Source organism: Salvelinus fontinalis, chromosome 6, assembly GCF_029448725.1.
Source record: "Salvelinus fontinalis isolate EN_2023a chromosome 6, ASM2944872v1, whole genome shotgun sequence".
NCBI lineage: Eukaryota > Metazoa > Chordata > Actinopteri > Salmoniformes > Salmonidae > Salvelinus > Salvelinus fontinalis.
Genome location: NC_074670.1, coordinates 43,289,888 through 43,306,862, shown reverse-complemented (window position 1 = coordinate 43,306,862; position 16,975 = coordinate 43,289,888). Strand labels below are relative to the sequence as shown.

The window sequence follows — 16,975 nt, the reverse complement described above, 5'->3', positions numbered from 1 at the left end:
CCTGCCTAGTGCAGTCTTGGGGCTCCAGCAGATTGGCTCCACTCTGTTTCAGAGGAGGGCTAGGCAGGCAGGCAGGCAGGCAGGCAGGGTGAATGAGCTGGGGGGTTGATTTCACACTGCAGTTGGCAGCTGCTCTTCCTGCAGTCAGGACCCAGCACACACCCCAAGGGTCAGACTCACTGGCCTGGAATCCCAGCCTGCCTGCTTGCTGCATGACAGAGGCAGCAGAGGAGGAACAAGCCCAAAATGTGAATAAATAAACCCATCTCACGTCACAGTGGTTGCCAGCGTTTACACTGAAGGCTGATACATCACAGACACAAAGTGACGCTCCACTATGCTCCTGTGATAAATGGTGTGTCTCCGCAGTGCATCCGGTTTACAGACAGCGCACAGTTTTATCTTTAATCTACCAAACTTTGAGAGGAAGGGGCATGAGAATATTAAGTGTAAGAGTGCAAAAGTGCATCCTGCGTTTGGACGTTGATGTAAATCTTTACGTTCACGTTTCACGGCAGCTGATTTCAGATCACGTATGTGCACAATGCTATATGTGCACAATGCTCTTTTTAGCATTGTGCACATATAATACAAACATACACACAACAATATGAAACAAAATCATACTGTACATGTAATCAGACATATACATACAGTATATGCACACCCACATGATATGGGGGGCTCACCTGTGACTTTGAGCTCTGTGGTCCTTCTCACCACCCGGCTGCCATACTTGAGCTCACAGGTGTAGTTCCCCCCGTCGTCCTCCTGCACCTCAGGGAACCAGATGTTGGTGGTGTTCACCATGATGGAGCTCCGCCATGTCTTCTTCTCACACTCCTAGACAGACAGGACACCACATCAACACCACACACACCATGTTATATCATGTCACTTTCAACAATTTTTTTGTTTAGTTTAATAACATACCCATTAGTCCACCAGAGTTAACCTTCATGGGTTCATGTACAAAGACGAGCACAGCATCCCAAATGGCATTCTATTCCCTATACAGTGCACTAATTTCAACCAGAGCCTTATGGGAATTGTCTGAGAATAAGGGTTGTTACCTTATACCAGGTCATCTGGGGCTGCTTGTAAGGGGCGAGGTAATCCTCGATGTCGGGGCAGTTGATTATCTTGCTTTTAGTGATCTCGGCTTTCTCCAGGTGGCGTATTTTACTGTTGAAGCACAGGCCCTCGTCGTTCTCCTCCACCGCCAAGGACATGGACACCTTCATGCAGTAGGTGGAGTTTCTGCAGGCAGGGAGCATAACACAGGAGGCTTTATGTTTCCCCAAGTTCACCTCTAGCCAACAGTCATCACACACACAAAAGCACACATCGATTTCTCCAGGGGGGGGGTTTCATCTGTAAACCAGCAGAGATCTTAAACACTGCCATTCATTCCATCAATGCCTCCCTGCCTACCTGTGATGATATGAAGTGGGGCCTCTTTTTACTTTTTTAGTTTCCAGTTAACCACATCAAAAACAATGGGCAAGTTGAACATGGAGGTTACCTGAATGAAATATTTCCAAATGCTTCAATTAGTAAAGAGATGCAGCTCCCCCTGAAGTGGCAAGAGCACATGCTGTATGGAGAATGAATTAGCATATTATTTCAATAGGCACCAGCCAGAAGTACAAGTCTCCTTCAGGGAGGCATGTGTCAGGGCAAGTGACACCCAGTTCTGCACGCAGCAACTGCCATGGCTACTACACAAGGCTACAGTACGCAGAGAGTGACTGCTGCATCCTCCCCCCATTGAAAATGCATGAGGGACTTCAGGCATAGGATTGCCCTGCAGTGGCATTGTGTGTCAGCCTCTGAAGGCTCCCTGAACCTCCACTCGTGAATTCAGTCTGTCTGATGCAAAGATTTAACATTTCGGCATGAACCATTTAGTTGGTTTTAGACTGTGACATCAGACGGGTTTGTGTGTGTGTGTGTGTGTGTGTGTGTGTGTGTGTGTGTGTGTGTGTGTGTGTGTGTGTGTGTGTGTGTGTGTGTGTGTGTGTGTGTGTGTGTGTGTGTGTGTGTGTGTGTGTATTGTCTGACATATCTGCTGTTTTGTGTGTGTAGAATTCCTGGCTGCGGTCCCAGACAATAGAGATAGAGAGTACAGCTGTCCTGGGCTACTTTATTTACTCTAGGAGAAAATGAACTATGACTAAAATACTGTTCACAAGGGCGCTCACTGTGTCTGGTGACAACAGTCTCATATCGTGACAAATCATGGACAAACAAAGGACAGATGTGTGAAGTCACTCAGGACAAAATGAGGAGGATATTTTCACTGGTCTGTTACCGACAATTAGCTGGAAGTTAATCACACTGCATAACTATTGTGCAAGCCTGATCCGACTGCTTCCACTGCATTAATAATTAATCACTCTCCTCCTGCAATTACTTTTATATGAAAATGCTCAGGTTACAGCTCGCCAATTTAATTATATGCTCAATAAAGAGGTATTTCTGTGTTTTTCGCCGTTCATGTTTACATCTGTTAATGTGAGCTTCAAATTAATTTGACAATTAATCTAACACAGCAACTTTCAAGATGCTGCCCGCCCAGCTGAGTCCGTCTGTCCGTCGCATGGGTCAGTATGCCTGGGCTCTTAACACTCTTGAGACATGAATGAATAAGCATTGAGAACTTCCATTAGCCTGCATGACTTCCTTCCAAGCTGATTTCACATGTAATTTCCCCTACACAGGTTTCTGTGTGAGCCAGGGCACAGAGAGCCAAAACTGTGTACATGCTCTCATAGTAGAGGTCAACTGTGCTTCAGGCTCTATCCACAGTAGATCTCAGTAAATGACCATAACACATTAACAGTGCTAAGTAGTTCCCTATATCGCTGGAGGACCAGAGGTCGAAGCAGGAGCCCTTAATTGCAGCAATCTGACCTTGGAGCTCTATCGGGAAAACATCCATAGACGACCGAGAAAGTGACTGAGGCCCTGCTGCAGGCAGGTCGGCCATGTTGCTCTGCTCTGCTGCTTTGTCTCAGAACCACCTGAGAAAGTACATAGCCTGCGAACAAACATCTGGAAGAGGCTTGTCTGTGGAGATCACTTGCGATTTGTGTCTCGGCAGCAGTGACATCGCGAGCTCCCAGCCCTGGAGGAGGAGACATACAGTACACAGGACAGCTCTCCGGGGCACCGTGACACGGGCATTCCACTCACACAGGGAGAGGGTGAGGAGGAAGGTGGAGGTGAAATCGTATGATTAATTCACTGATAATGAACCCTATTCTCTCCCTTTCCTCCACAAGCCCTAGCTCTCATGTAACACTCTCTGTGGATGGAAGATGGTTCCTAGGCGGACCCAAGGGCCAATTATACTGACTGACAAAAGTGTTGCTCTATGAGCGTCATAGAAATGAGCACTGTCTGCCACTGTGATTTGACCTGTTTTCATTATGGATTGTCTGCCGAGATGGCCTATACCACAGAGAGCAGAATATTGGCACTTAACACACATTTTTTTATAGAGATTAAACATTATATTTAATTAGAAGGCACTAGTCCATCCGTTTGTCAATGACGGAAAAGCAATACAAACGAATTATGTAGTTTAGTTTGAAATGGTTGATCCTATTGGTGTGAATTATGATGCATTGCTAAAGCTTTCTGAGCTTATGAATGGTTTTATCGAGTCCCCAGATGCTATTGCAAGTCCCTAAAACTCTATATGGGGAAACTTTCCTATGCAATCTCCTGCCTCGCTTGCACTGGAGTTTTAAAATGACACAGTAAACTCTTTGAACTTAATAAAGGGGTTTAATAAAGATGGATTTCAGAGAGGGAGAATTTTACATGCAACAGTTTGAATCTAAATGTAGGCCAATTCCATTGATCAAAATGGGGTAGAAATTCTATTTCTACTATTTCCATGTAAGAGAGGGAAGAAGAGGGACATTTAGTAAAGTTTTAAATACGTAGGTGTGCTAAATATTTCACAGAGAGCATGAGCCACCAATTTAATTTCAATAGGAACCACTCTAAGAATGAACCATGATGGCCCAACTCCTTTAGCTATTAAACCTCAGATGTAAATGACCTTTAAAAAAAATATATATATATAAAAATATATATATTTTTTTAAACTCTTGCTCTCTCTCTCTCTCGTACTACACACTGAGCAGAAACAAAATGTTACCAGGAAATGAAAAACAGTTGTTTAAAAGCCATGGAAACAAACAGGTCAATGTGTGAAAGAATCAGAACACCTTGCCACAACAAACAATGACGTTTCTGTTGACTCATGGGCCATTGTTTGTGAAAAAACCTTCCAGATCACCAATCTGCAGTGGTTGGTTCAGCCTGGATCAATGGGTTTGTGTGATGTTCAAGGTTAAATGGGTGCGTGGGTTGAAAGGGTTAATAGGCCGGTCCCTATGGGGCTGCTATGTAGAGCAGCACATCAAAGATAGAGGTAGATTTTCTCCAGTCTCAAACCTGCTTACTGTGCGGTTGTCACGAATGAACGCACACACGCACGCACGCACGCACGCACGCACGCACACCCACACATACACACACACACAAACACACAGTAGTGTTCTTATACAGAGGGGGCAATAGTCCATGACCATCATTGTGGGGAGTCTCTAGAAAGACAGCTTTTCATCAGACACGTTGGAAAGAGAGAATGAGTCCAACCAGACGTCAAAACATCTCAAAAATATTTTCCCTCAAAATGCCAATTAGGAAGTATAATTAGGGGGTTAGGACAAGGACAAAGGGCAGTGGTCCAGCAAAATACAACACTTTCCCTCTCCAATCTCTGGAGACCTGACCAGTTAATGGCATGGACACCCCAGTATCTCAGATGACAGGAAAAGTGTTCAGACAGGGGGAATAAAGTGGGTGAGATTACCCCGTCCCGATGAACACAGAACACAAGGCTTCACACCATGTAGTAAAGGTGCTGTGTACCATGACAAGCGGGTGGTCGTTCTCGCTAGCTATCTATCTACCCGCAGCCAGAGTCAAGGTGACTCCTCTGCTGGAGAGGTAACATGCTATATGTGACCCGTTTCAAGAAACTAGGCATATGTTGCACGTCACTACTTCACAGGAGAGGCATTTGAAAGCTTTTAAAAATATTTTTATCAAAATGTTTTTTTTTTGTGTTGTTGCAGAAATGCCTTCTGGAACATGTGAACTTTCATATGCCTTAATAACAAATGTGTATGCCATCTGTAAATACAAATACAATTGTTAAATGTTTAGCCTAGTTAGTTTAGCCCCGGAAAAAGCCAGGAACCTTCCCATTAGCCATGATTGGATGGGCTGGACATGCCGAGAGATGAGTTCGGATAACGCGAGTTGCTCAGTATATGAAGATAATTCTGGCTACTGCAGATTATTGAAAGATATAACGTCGGACTGTTCTCAGCATCACGGCTGCCCTGAACAGCTGAGCTGTAGGTGTTCATTTGTGGATTAATTCGTAAATCATATACCATTTTCGAGCTCCGAGTCTCTACTTATCCAACTTATCCCATGTAAAAAAAAAACACAATTTAAAATGTTGTTACATAAGACTGAATCGAGGCAGTGAGTCATATATGATGTTCGGCAAGTCAGGGGCTTATAAATGAACATCTCAGCCATCCTGCCTAGCTGCCTCTCGGTGAGAATCTCTGTCTGTCTGACCCAGACTGAACAAAGAAAGAACAAGAGTTTTTTTTGCAATCTGTCTGAGAAAATGGTTTTAGTTCTCAATAATACTGTCTCAAAAGGTATTTTTCTGGAGTCTAACATTCATTCACAAGAGAGATTATTGAAAAATAATGTTTTTTGTTGTTGTTGTTTGGATAGATTTTTCTTCAAAATACTATCTACCTTAAGCGCAGTATCATATTGTGAAGCTTCACATTTCAAAACAGTTACTCCTCGTCTAGTATGTTGGAACACAGTATTTTAACAGTGACTGTTTAAGTCTAGACCAGTGGTAATGTATTTACTGAAAACCTTCTGCTCAACCGTTGTTTATAAGTGTAGTAAGATACACATAGATACGACACAGACATCTTAAGTAAGATTCGCTTAGATGTGATTCCATCAAAGCGAAACCGATTACTCTCCATTCCCTCTTTGTAGATGTTGAGAAAAAAATTGTCTCAGCCCACAATAAATATACATTAGGTTTTGAGAGAGCTTTAAAGTTGATTAATGTCAAAGCTAAAGCCCGTGTGTTTAATATTTGAAAAGAACTGGCAGGCGTGGAGGCGTGGATTCAGACTGTGCCAAGCACCTAAGCGCCTATCTCTCTGGCTCTCTCTCTAACGGGGTCCTGGATGGCCAGATGAATAGAAAGGTTAAAAACCTGGACCGCTTTGTAAGAAGAGGTCTGTGACACCCGGGCGATTGTAGAGAGGAGAATTATCTTATGAGGGGAGAAAAAGACAGGTGGCACAGATTACTCTTCAGACCTCTGGGGGAATAGCCTAGCTCAGGCTTGGCCACAGTTTAGTGAGAACACGGTAAAAAAAAACATGAGGCAGCCAGCCTGGCCGTGCACAGTGGAAGATAATGAATATAAAAGTGCTCGGGAGTCTTTCAAGAGGCATCACTCAGACAGTGGCAACGTGTTGTATTTTTTCTTGCCATAAAGTTATGGAACAAAGATAAATGCGTATCCATTGTTAGGGGGAAGGTGTGAAATGCTTCTACCTCCATCAGTGCTGCTCAGACTAGCCTCGCTGGAGAGAATGGGAAATAAAGGGGTGGTGAATCTGTCTCTTGCGGCGCATTAGCCGGGCAGATTGCATCGACACGTTCACTACAGCTTAACATGCCATGCTGGTGCTGTGTGTTTCACTGGCATGCAGGCATGGTTAGTCATTGTTCATGTTCTAATAAAACAGAAGGCATTGCTGGAACTCTATATAACTGCCATCAAGGCTTTGATGGCAGGGCTTGTGTGTGTGTGTATGTGTGTGTGTGTGTGTGTGTGTGTGTGTGTGTGTGTGTGTGTGTGTGTGTGTGTGTGTGTGTGTGTGTGTGTGTGTGTGTGTGTGTGTGTGTACAAGTGTGTGTGTGTTTGTGTGTATGTATGTGTGCGCTATGTGTATGTATGTATGTATGTATGTATGTATTTATTTGTGTATGTGTGTGTGTGTGTGTGTATGTGTATGTGTATACGTATGTTTGTTTGTGTGTGTGTATATACAGTAGGTGTGTCTATGTGTGTGTGTGTATGTGTGTGTGTGTTTATACAGTATGTGTGTCTATGTGTGCGTATATGTGTATATGTGTGTGTGTACAGTAGGTGTGCATGTATGTTTTATTCCAAGTGGTCTTTGTAGGTGGCCTGGGCATTATCCTGAGCATTATCCCTCCTGCGGGTCACTGGACCCTCAGTAGAAAATTGATTCCTCCATTCCAGAGCAATCCTGTCATTTTAGGCACAGCAGCCCCTGCGAATGATATTTTACAACAATTCTCTCAGAAGCGTGTCACAGCTCCTGCACAGCTCCCCCATTTCACAGAGAGTGGTCCCGTGTGGCTCAGTTGGTAGAGCATGGCGCTTGCAACGCCAGGGTTGTGGGTTCATTCCCCACGGGGGGACCAGGATGAATATGTATGAACTTTCCAATTTGTAAGTCGCTCTGGATAAGAGCGTCTGCTAAATGACTTAAATGTTAAATGTACCTACCTACCTGCTTCTCTGTATGCTGATCATATATTTTTTTAAATTATAATTAGGAGCTCCAATTATATTCTTGGATTTTTATTCAAAAAGCAGCATGGAAATCAGCCCAAAACACCATTTATTTTGATTCCTGCTTCTTTTGCTCCAGGGATCAATCACCATTAATGGAAATAAAAACATGCAAAGAGACTCGTCTTCTCTTTTCACCTTGAACGTCTTTCACAGACAGTTAATTCAATTCGGAGGATATTGAGATTACTTCATAGAGACACAGCACTGTATATATTACATTCAATAAGACATAGCACAGGGACATGCTATTTCAATTTCAAGTGTTTTTTTCTTCTCCTTCCAAATCTGTCATTCCCAAGGCAAAAAAGAAAGTTCAGCTTGATGACTCTCTAGCTAGCTAACACATTGGAATGCATTGCGCTTGGCTGTCTGAGCTGTGGCAGCTATGTCCAACTGGGTGGGAAAGTAAGTATAATAAGAGGCCCAGTGAAAGTGACAGGATCCTGCTCCTAATTAGACTGTCAGCAGAGCGTGAGGGGAATAAAGACCTGCACTTCTTTCCAGAGGGGGAAAAAAACTTATTATTGGCCAGGAAGAAGCATTAGCTTTGTCAGAGAGGAGCTGGATTATCATCTGTGGAAAGAGGATTTTCTGCTGAAGCCTCTGTAAGATAATTGAGTAAGATATCCTCATTTCTTATTCCTCGACGAGGTACCTATTCTCTAGTCGCTAAGAACCATGAAAATATTTTTTTCCTAGATGTTAGAAAAAGACCTTCGATTTATGATTCGCATGTTGTTTGATGTCATAATCCCAGGAGGGAATTCTAACAACACAACTCCTCGCATGGGACCTACACGAACATTATTGATTTGATATTCATTATTGTGGCAGAGCCTATTCTTTTGTGGAATGTTAGTTACATGTTCCACAACACAAGTCAACCACAGTTCAGTGTCCCTGTTGAGCCTTGCAGGGTTGTGCCAACCTCACAAGGCCAGTCATGCATTCCTCCACCAGGAAAACTGAACATGGCATGCGATGAGGATGAGGATCCCTTCCTCCTCCTTATGCTGTGTGCCATCTCAGGGCTTGCTTGGCTGTTGTCGCGGTGGGTGTGCAAAGAGGAGGCTGTTTAGCATAACAATAGACACACTGACACACTACAGTAGCCTTGGAAAGTAGATGTAAAGGAGATAGGTAAATTAGGGCCTCTCAAACTACTGTACTGTTTGTGGGTGGGACCACTGGGGCCAGGATCCATCATAATCTGTTACCCAATGAATTCCATTCGTGAAAAAGTTAGGCTGCCAATGGACTGTGAATTATTTGGAGGAACAAAATGGTGTTTGTTTGGTTGAGGGTTAAGAAAAGCTTAAACGTTTGATTAAACTCCTCAGAGACGGAGTGACTAAAGAAACCCACCTCAGGACACAGGTGTAGAAGCCGTTGTCCTCCAGCTCGGCTGAGCGGAACCAGATGGAGTCATCCTCCTTGCTGAGCCGATGGCCCGAGAAGATGATAGGCTCCTCCGAGTCCCCTTTGTTTTTGTACCAGATGAGCCGAAGCTTGGCGCTCTGGGCCATGGAGTAGTTGGTCCTGATGTAGCTGTAGAACAGGGCGCACTTCACCCTCACTGGTTCCCCTGCTAGGACCCGGTACCTCTTCAGGTCCACCGACCAATCAATGCAGCCATCCACTATGGAGGAGGAAGTTGTACATGGTTAGGAACTGATGGTTGTTGGAGTATGCTGTTGTACGCACACTAAAACAAGGAACTAAGAGCCTAATCTTTACCCTACATATTGGAGCAACGCAAACCCAGCAGCATAATGGATCTATAGACAATGGAAGCTACTATACTGTGGGGGTCAAATTCAAATGAAGCCTAAAGAATTCACACTAGCGCCATGCATTTGGATGATTGTCATCCTATCACACATTAATCTCCTCCATTTGGATTTTCATTTGCATCCAAAAATGGGAGCTCTCTAGCTAGACTTCAAAGGCAGTTCATGTTCTACTCTGTAATTTGCAGCCTCTCTCCATTGTCATTCATAGGTGAGGAGTGGTAAAAAAATATATACTTAAAAAACCCCACAGGAACCTGTAATGACGAGTCAATCAAGATTGCCTTAATGGTGGTGAGCTTTTGAACCCGTGACACATGGTGAAACAATAGCATATGACAAGGAGAGGCAGGGAAGGTCGTAGCCACTGTCACACTAATGCAGGGTTATTTAGGATACACCAGTTAGCAGCAAAGGAACTGCTGTTGTAGAAAGGCAAATAAGGCCTCGAGGCAAGACAAAGAAGGCAATATACTTGAAAACACAGTTCATTTTCAAATCATGTTTAACTGTACTGTAAAAATGTTTAACTGTACTCTATGTCTATGGACAAAAATCCCTAGTGAATTGCCTAAAATGCAATGCTACTCTCCCCATTGCGTGACTGCAGTACAGTATGTGCTTTCACATTCCAAACCCCAAATGCCAGGTCAGCCAGTAACATGGCTGGACAACACATTGAAGACATGAAGTCAGTATTTCTGTCATCAGCCATAATAGCCATTGACTCAAGAGGAACAACAATAAGGAGGTCAACTAAAAGAGAAAAGTAAGGTATCCCTCATTTTATGCTGGCAGCCCCAATCGACACAGACACGTAGGTCCAAATCAATGCAGTACAGAATTATGTTCATACAGACTTCAGGTATCATTTGTGTTGAGGTCTCCTACCACCAATGCCGATTTACCATATAGATTTTGTTATTTACATTTTACTATGATAATTTTTCTCACACCAGGTTGGAAATGAATTACAGACATAGCCAGGAAATAAAAATTGATGTGGGGAAGTGGCATCAATCAAATGAGGAGGGGGTGATGGCTCCAAACTGCAGGCTGGAGCCAAGGGGAGGGGTTACGGTGGGAGGTGATGTTCCCTGAGTTTATTTGTGAGAGCTCAGACGCGTGGAAGATGAGATGCAAGAGAAGCAGAAGCAGCACACATTAGTTCGGTCTGCTAGGTTAATGTGTTGTCTTTCAAGACAAAAGGCACAGCGAACCATCGCTGAGTGCACAGGTTACAGATTACATAAACAGGCGCCGAAGAAGCAGCCATATGTTGCCCGGGGTCATAGCAGCAATGCACTTTTCTGGATGATTCAATCATTGTTGCCTTCTTGTGTTTGCCACTGTGGCAGGGTTTAGGAGGGGAGCTATTAATTGCGACGACAAGGCCTAACACGGCCAGATATATCATTCCAGTCAGCTGCTGCACCGGATCCCTATTTGCACAGTGCCACCTTTAATATTTGCATATGGATGTGGCCCGAATTTGAGTCTGAAAATAACTTAGAATTAAGTATGAGTGAAGAAGTAAGGAAAGGGCAGTATCATAAAGATAGCTGCAAAACCTTAGCAGCCCACTGGTGTGGACAGAGTGGACTTATGTTATATAATAACCCAATGTCCTGAAACTGTCCATTAACTTTCTCACCTTTTCAAGTAAAGCAACTGAAAAACTGAAATATAGCCTGCTAAAAAAAGTGAATAAAGGCAGCAGACGAAATGAAATCATGAAATAAAGAGGCTGTCATCCAGTACATGAGGTGTTAAGTTGCTGGTCGTCAGCCCTCACAGTTACTAAGCCCAACACAGACCCAAAATGCATTGTAAAACCCCGTGTAGATCTCAGCACCTGCTGCAATAATAATAGCTTGACCTGGCTGCTGCACACTGGCCAAGTCTATCATGAAGCAGTATAGCAATTTCAGCCATGACAGCTGAGAGGATGAAAAAAGTCAACGTCAGAGCAATAGCCCACCAAATACTTTGTGCTGATGTGCAATTTCAGTCCCCGACTTGCATTTGATAGCTTGTTTATTATTTTCTTGAAAAATGTGAATGACTAGCTTTCAGTGGACATGTATCTTTACACAGGTATAAAATTGGGGACCAGGGGTAGCAGCCATTTCAATATGAATCCAGAAATGAGTTACACTCCGGCGCAGACAAAACCAATCTTATCAGAGGGAAATAAATATGGAGATGTGGGGAGGGTTATGGCCCACTCTCTGTTATTGAGCTGGAAAGGCAGTTTATCAACCCACAACTTAGGACATTTTAAATAAATCGACTTGACCACAGAGGCCCGTCGAGACCACAAAACGGATGTGAATTTATTTGCCATGTCAAACACCTAAACACTCTGTAGGGATATTTGATCGGGTATTACACTGTTTTGTTTTCCCAGTCTCTCTAATTTTAATATGGCTCAGGCACATTATTATACAGCACATTACTCAGTAATGCAGAGGGACTAGTGTGTTAAATAATGCCACAGCGTATTGTGTCTAGGATACTACCGTCTTATTACTATACAGAGGGAAAAGACTTGTTGTCCACGGTTATATAATCTCTTCATTAAATTACTGATCTCCAGCACATTGAAGTAACAGCCTACATTTGAAAATGTTATTAGTTGTATGACTAGTGAATTGCATAAAATTATACAGCGATATAATGTATGTATTTCTCAAAAAGATGCATACTATTTAAGGGCTCTTTGATCCTTGTAAATTTAAAATAGTATTGTAGTACATGAAATGATTAACCTACAACCTTGTCAAACTATTACTTAGTATGTGAAGAAAGAAGGACACAGCCAACATTACATTTACATTTACATTTAAGTCATTTAGCAGACGCTCTTATCCAGAGCGACTTACAAATTGGAAAGTTCATACATATTCATCCTCCATGTCTTGATCAAGGAGCTAGCTGTGCAGGAGGCATAAAGGAGAGACGGGGAGCCCCAGGGAGACAGTAGGATGTCAAGGGAGAGAAACAGTGGACGTCAGAGACATGTCAAATCGCTGTGTACTCAACCCAACATGATAATCACGTCCTGCTACATCCATCCGCTGGATGGAGTGGCTTGAGAGCTTTGTTGCCCTTTCAATGTCTGCCAATCAGGCGCGCATGTGTGTGAGCTTTGTTTGTCTGACTGAAAAGAACTATCGTCAGGTTATGTATTGACCACGAGCCAACATGACAGAATGCTGTTGAATATGTGAAACAGAAACATCTAAAAACATTTCACACTTGAGGAGTGTTCCACTGCAAGCTATTATTTTTAATGATTCGCTATGTCACGGTCGATAGGAAAATCAAAAGCCATTCCAATTGTGATTTCTATGCAGATAACAAACCCTCTTTCTACCTGCTCAAATGCCTTTTCATTTGAGCTCGCTATAAGAGGTGTAGAACAGAAATCAGGTCAAAATAACACAATCAGATGATAATGATACTGAAATAGAAAGGCAATCATGTCACAGAGGGGGAAAAAAACGACATCTTCTGAAGCGGTCCGTAATGAGAAAGAATGAGTTTCGTTTCAGGTTTGGCCGGAAACAATTACCCTGTTCATTTACATCAATAATCAGGGAATAATGGATGGAAATAAAACAAGGATGGAGGGGAAAACCAAACATTTCCTTCCCCTGTTTGTCTTGTTTATTTGAGTGAATCCCACAGTCCATTACCAGAGCATCAATACATAACTGTTCCAGAGTCAGCAGCCGGCGAAAACAGACAAAGCGAGGGTAGAGAAAACTAGGAGGACGAGAACAAGGTATTTAAATCACCCTCCAAGACAACTGATGAATGTCTCTGTAACCGGCAGCTTAAGACTCTGCTTAATTCAAAAATGCTGTAATAATCAAATGCACACTATACACAGTAATTGCCTGGAGTTGATTTCTGTTGACGGAAATAGATTTGCATTGTATTTCACCCAACATGCTGTTTTTCGTTCTGCTAGGCTTGCCTGTTCTAAGAGGAACCACACAGACAAAAAGGCATAAAGACATCTAACTCCAGCTTATGTCCTTAGTGTCATTCTGCTCTGCACTCAGATAGCAGGATGTGTAATAACAATAATAACACAGTCAGCCTTCATAATACAATCCATTGTTATTACGCTACAGAAAAGTCGAAATGCAGATGCCTTAAGATAGATCTCTTCATTAAGACTCCATGATAGAGTTATGATCATTATTATGTTTGTTTTTTTCAGAATAAAATCTATTTCTGTTAAATGGCTTAAATACAGGGGTTATAGAGTTTATTTGAGGCCATTTGTACATTCTTACTGTATTATTGTACTTGGTGATCAATGGCGAGGCCTCTGAATGTACCAATCCCTCTCTCCTGGGACAATAAAACAACTGGTGGAAAAGGAAAGGGCTTGTTATGTTCACGAACAGGGAGCCCTGGCTTATACGAGCTCAGTCACCTCACTCCACAAACTTCATCAGACATTGCCTTTCTAAAACCATTGTCCTCTGAGGAACTCAATCCATCCTGTGTTTTGTGTGTTCAAACCCCATTTGTCACAGTGGCGCTGGAGTGTGGTGGAGTAGCCTGGGCATTTGTCAGTTCTAAGGTGCGTGGCTGCATTCCGCCGTATACCCTCCACCCTCCTCCCTCCTCCCTCCTCCCCATCCTCCTCCGTTTCCGGCCCCAGTGCGTATGGCTGGCTGGCAGCCAGCATAGCTCCTTGTGCAGGTTGCTTTACTTTGCTTGTCATTAATAAAGAGAAGTGGCCCTGCACCTGTCCACTGACAGGGCCCCCACAGAGACCGGAGCCTGAGAGAAAGAGAGAGTTCCGAATACACTGGGCTGCTTAATGAACTAGTTCAAACCACATTGTCATATTGCTATTGGACAGCCTGCCATTTCCTCCTTGGTTACTGATGTTTCCTCTCCTCGCCGTGCATCACTGTTAGAGTGACATTTGCCTCTGACAGTCAATCACATCTAACTGAGGGAGCCCTACTGTAGCAGCGAAGTTGGAGACCCAAGGATAGGAGCTCAGTGAGGACTTCCATATTTCCCCCACTATCCCCCAGTCATTCAGCTCAGCTGGGCAGATGGCAATGCTAATCATTTACACTACCTGTTTAAGTTTAAAGACCTTTAATTTACAACACAGTTGATGGGGGATTTGGTCTCTCTCATAGAATTTACTGGAAAACTAATTCAGGATGTAGGGCTATTGTACAATTATTGAAACAGCAGAATTTCTTTTCCCCCTCCTACTTTCTCTACTGTAACATTAACAGCGGAACCTAAAGTGAACACTATAACTAACCTCACTTTGAAAATGCTTAACACAAGCAAAAACCCCTCCCAGAATCGATAGCATACATTATGCCTATGTGCACATCTTAATCTATCTAAAATCCCCCTGACACTATGTCAATATACTAACCATTTGAACGATAACAAGGGATTAATGTTGATTCCCTCATCACGTCCCTCCCCCATCCTCACCAAGGCTGACATAACCTTTACACTTTACATGGCTAACATCCAAAAGATCTTAAATACTGTATGCCGCTTGGAGAGAGAGAGAGAGTCATAGTTATACCATCAACTACATCAAGTTGCATCACACTCCAGAAACAGAGGGAAAGGCTTCTGCCCTATGGGACATTCTGGCTCGGACTAGGCTTACTTATTTATACCATCTACAGTAATTAGGATAATATACAATGTGCCAACGTACAGTCAATACTGTACCGTCCGTCTATTTATGAAGAACATTAACTCGGTCCCTGATGAGACCGCTCACTCACAGACATAATTCTGTTGTCTCATAACGATGGAATAATGAAATAATCCTGTTTTTTTTAATAGAAAGATTCAAGGTCTCCATAAAGCTGGTTTATGTTAATCACTGTAATGATGTACCGTAGTAGATTAATACAATACATTCTTTAAACACTTCGAGAACGTAAATAAAAGTCTTAGATCCCGAACAGAGTGAAGAGAGGCCAACGATTATCAAGCGAAGGCCACCTGACATCAAATATATTTACTGGGAATTTAGCCTTTTAATCTACGTCATACACATCAAGGTCTTCCAAGCGCACAGAATTAGTCACACTGCTCTAAACGTAATCTAAATCCAGGAGTGTGTGTGTGTGTGTTTGTCAATGCCATATTTTTAAAGCGGGTGTTGTCCAAGAAGTAGGGAGGCACAGAGCAATAATTTCACAAGTTGGCAGCAGAAGCACAGCTAGTCGTGTCACCTTGCTACCTGCTGCTTGTCTGGGCTGCAGCATTCTCTCGCTGACCCACCTCACAACACACTACCTGCTCAATGCCAGCCCAGCCAGGTAATATAACCAAATGATTTATAACTTTATTAAAGGGTATGAAATATCAAGGAGTTTCTGTCTACTGTATCGTTGATCTCATAACATTAGTTCATCACTCTGAAATGGTGAGCTTAAAACCCAATAAAATCATTTAAATATAGTCTGCCTTGGAAAATCCAATTGCATTACGTTAATTTGAATCATTATTCAATTCTAAAAATCATTCAAGGGCTTATTGTGAACACTGATGATATTGATATTGTTATGGACACCAATAACACATACACCAAAATTGATAGAAATGTGAAAATAATACATATTCAGCGAACAAGTGACCTGAGATGAAGTGAAACTAGCATTGATGTACAGCAACAGCATGAGGATATGTTGAATTTCTGAGCAGAATATAGCCTGGTACTCTGAGAACTTGTTTTGGCTGCTACTGTCGCGTGCTGTATGTGTGGTTCCATGGTGCCATGCTTCAATGTCCTCATTAGCTAGCCGCTTCTCATGAGACACTTGATTTTCTGTTGGAGCCGGAGCTGGCACCGGTGCCAGAGACACTCCGAAAGATCCCTTTCATATGTGGCCAGCCCTCATAATTCAAGGACAATTTAACATTGCCCCACAGACACAGTCCCAACTCCAACCAACACGTCCTGCAGAAAGACTTCTGACGTGTTTTACCACTAACCAGCTAACCTTGACCACCTGTCCGAGAAAAAGGTTTGACGCCCCAAGAAACGCAGCTAGTTACTTTATCTACATCAACCACGGATCACAATCCACCACGTTCGGTCATTCCATAGACCACGGTGAGAAACAGATCATATGAAGTTGAATTATGCTCATTATTTAACGACTGAGAATGAGTTTCAATGAATAAATATGCTTCAATGTACTGTCCCTTTCTGATCGAATGCCTGTAGGAATTTAAGACTAGACTCAAGCCTCTCTCTTCTGCCTCTCTCACCAACGGTTGTATTTACATTGTGCATTCCTCCCAGCTATGTACCGTAGTATTATGTATCTATTTAGTGGTGAACCATAATGTGAGTATCTGCACCTGTTTCCGTTCCTTTACAAGTTAACGAGGAAACGAGTTGGCCTAA

General features: G+C 42.9%; 1 protein-coding gene across 2 annotated transcripts in view; it reads right to left on the bottom strand.

The window, feature by feature from the left end:
- LOC129857858 (X-linked interleukin-1 receptor accessory protein-like 2) overlaps positions 1 to 16,975 on the bottom strand; it is a 319,391-nt gene that overhangs the window by 118,861 nt on the left and 183,555 nt on the right. The window contains exons 3-5 of one of the 2 annotated variants that reach the window (XM_055926503.1): positions 9,116 to 9,389; positions 1,074 to 1,260; positions 690 to 843 (exon numbers count right to left, since the gene is read on the bottom strand). In XM_055926503.1, coding sequence (XP_055782478.1) covers positions 690 to 843; positions 1,074 to 1,260; positions 9,116 to 9,389 — 615 coding nt within the window. The remainder of the gene's footprint in view (positions 1 to 689; positions 844 to 1,073; positions 1,261 to 9,115; positions 9,390 to 16,975) is intronic. The other variant, XM_055926504.1, reaches the window with a different exon arrangement.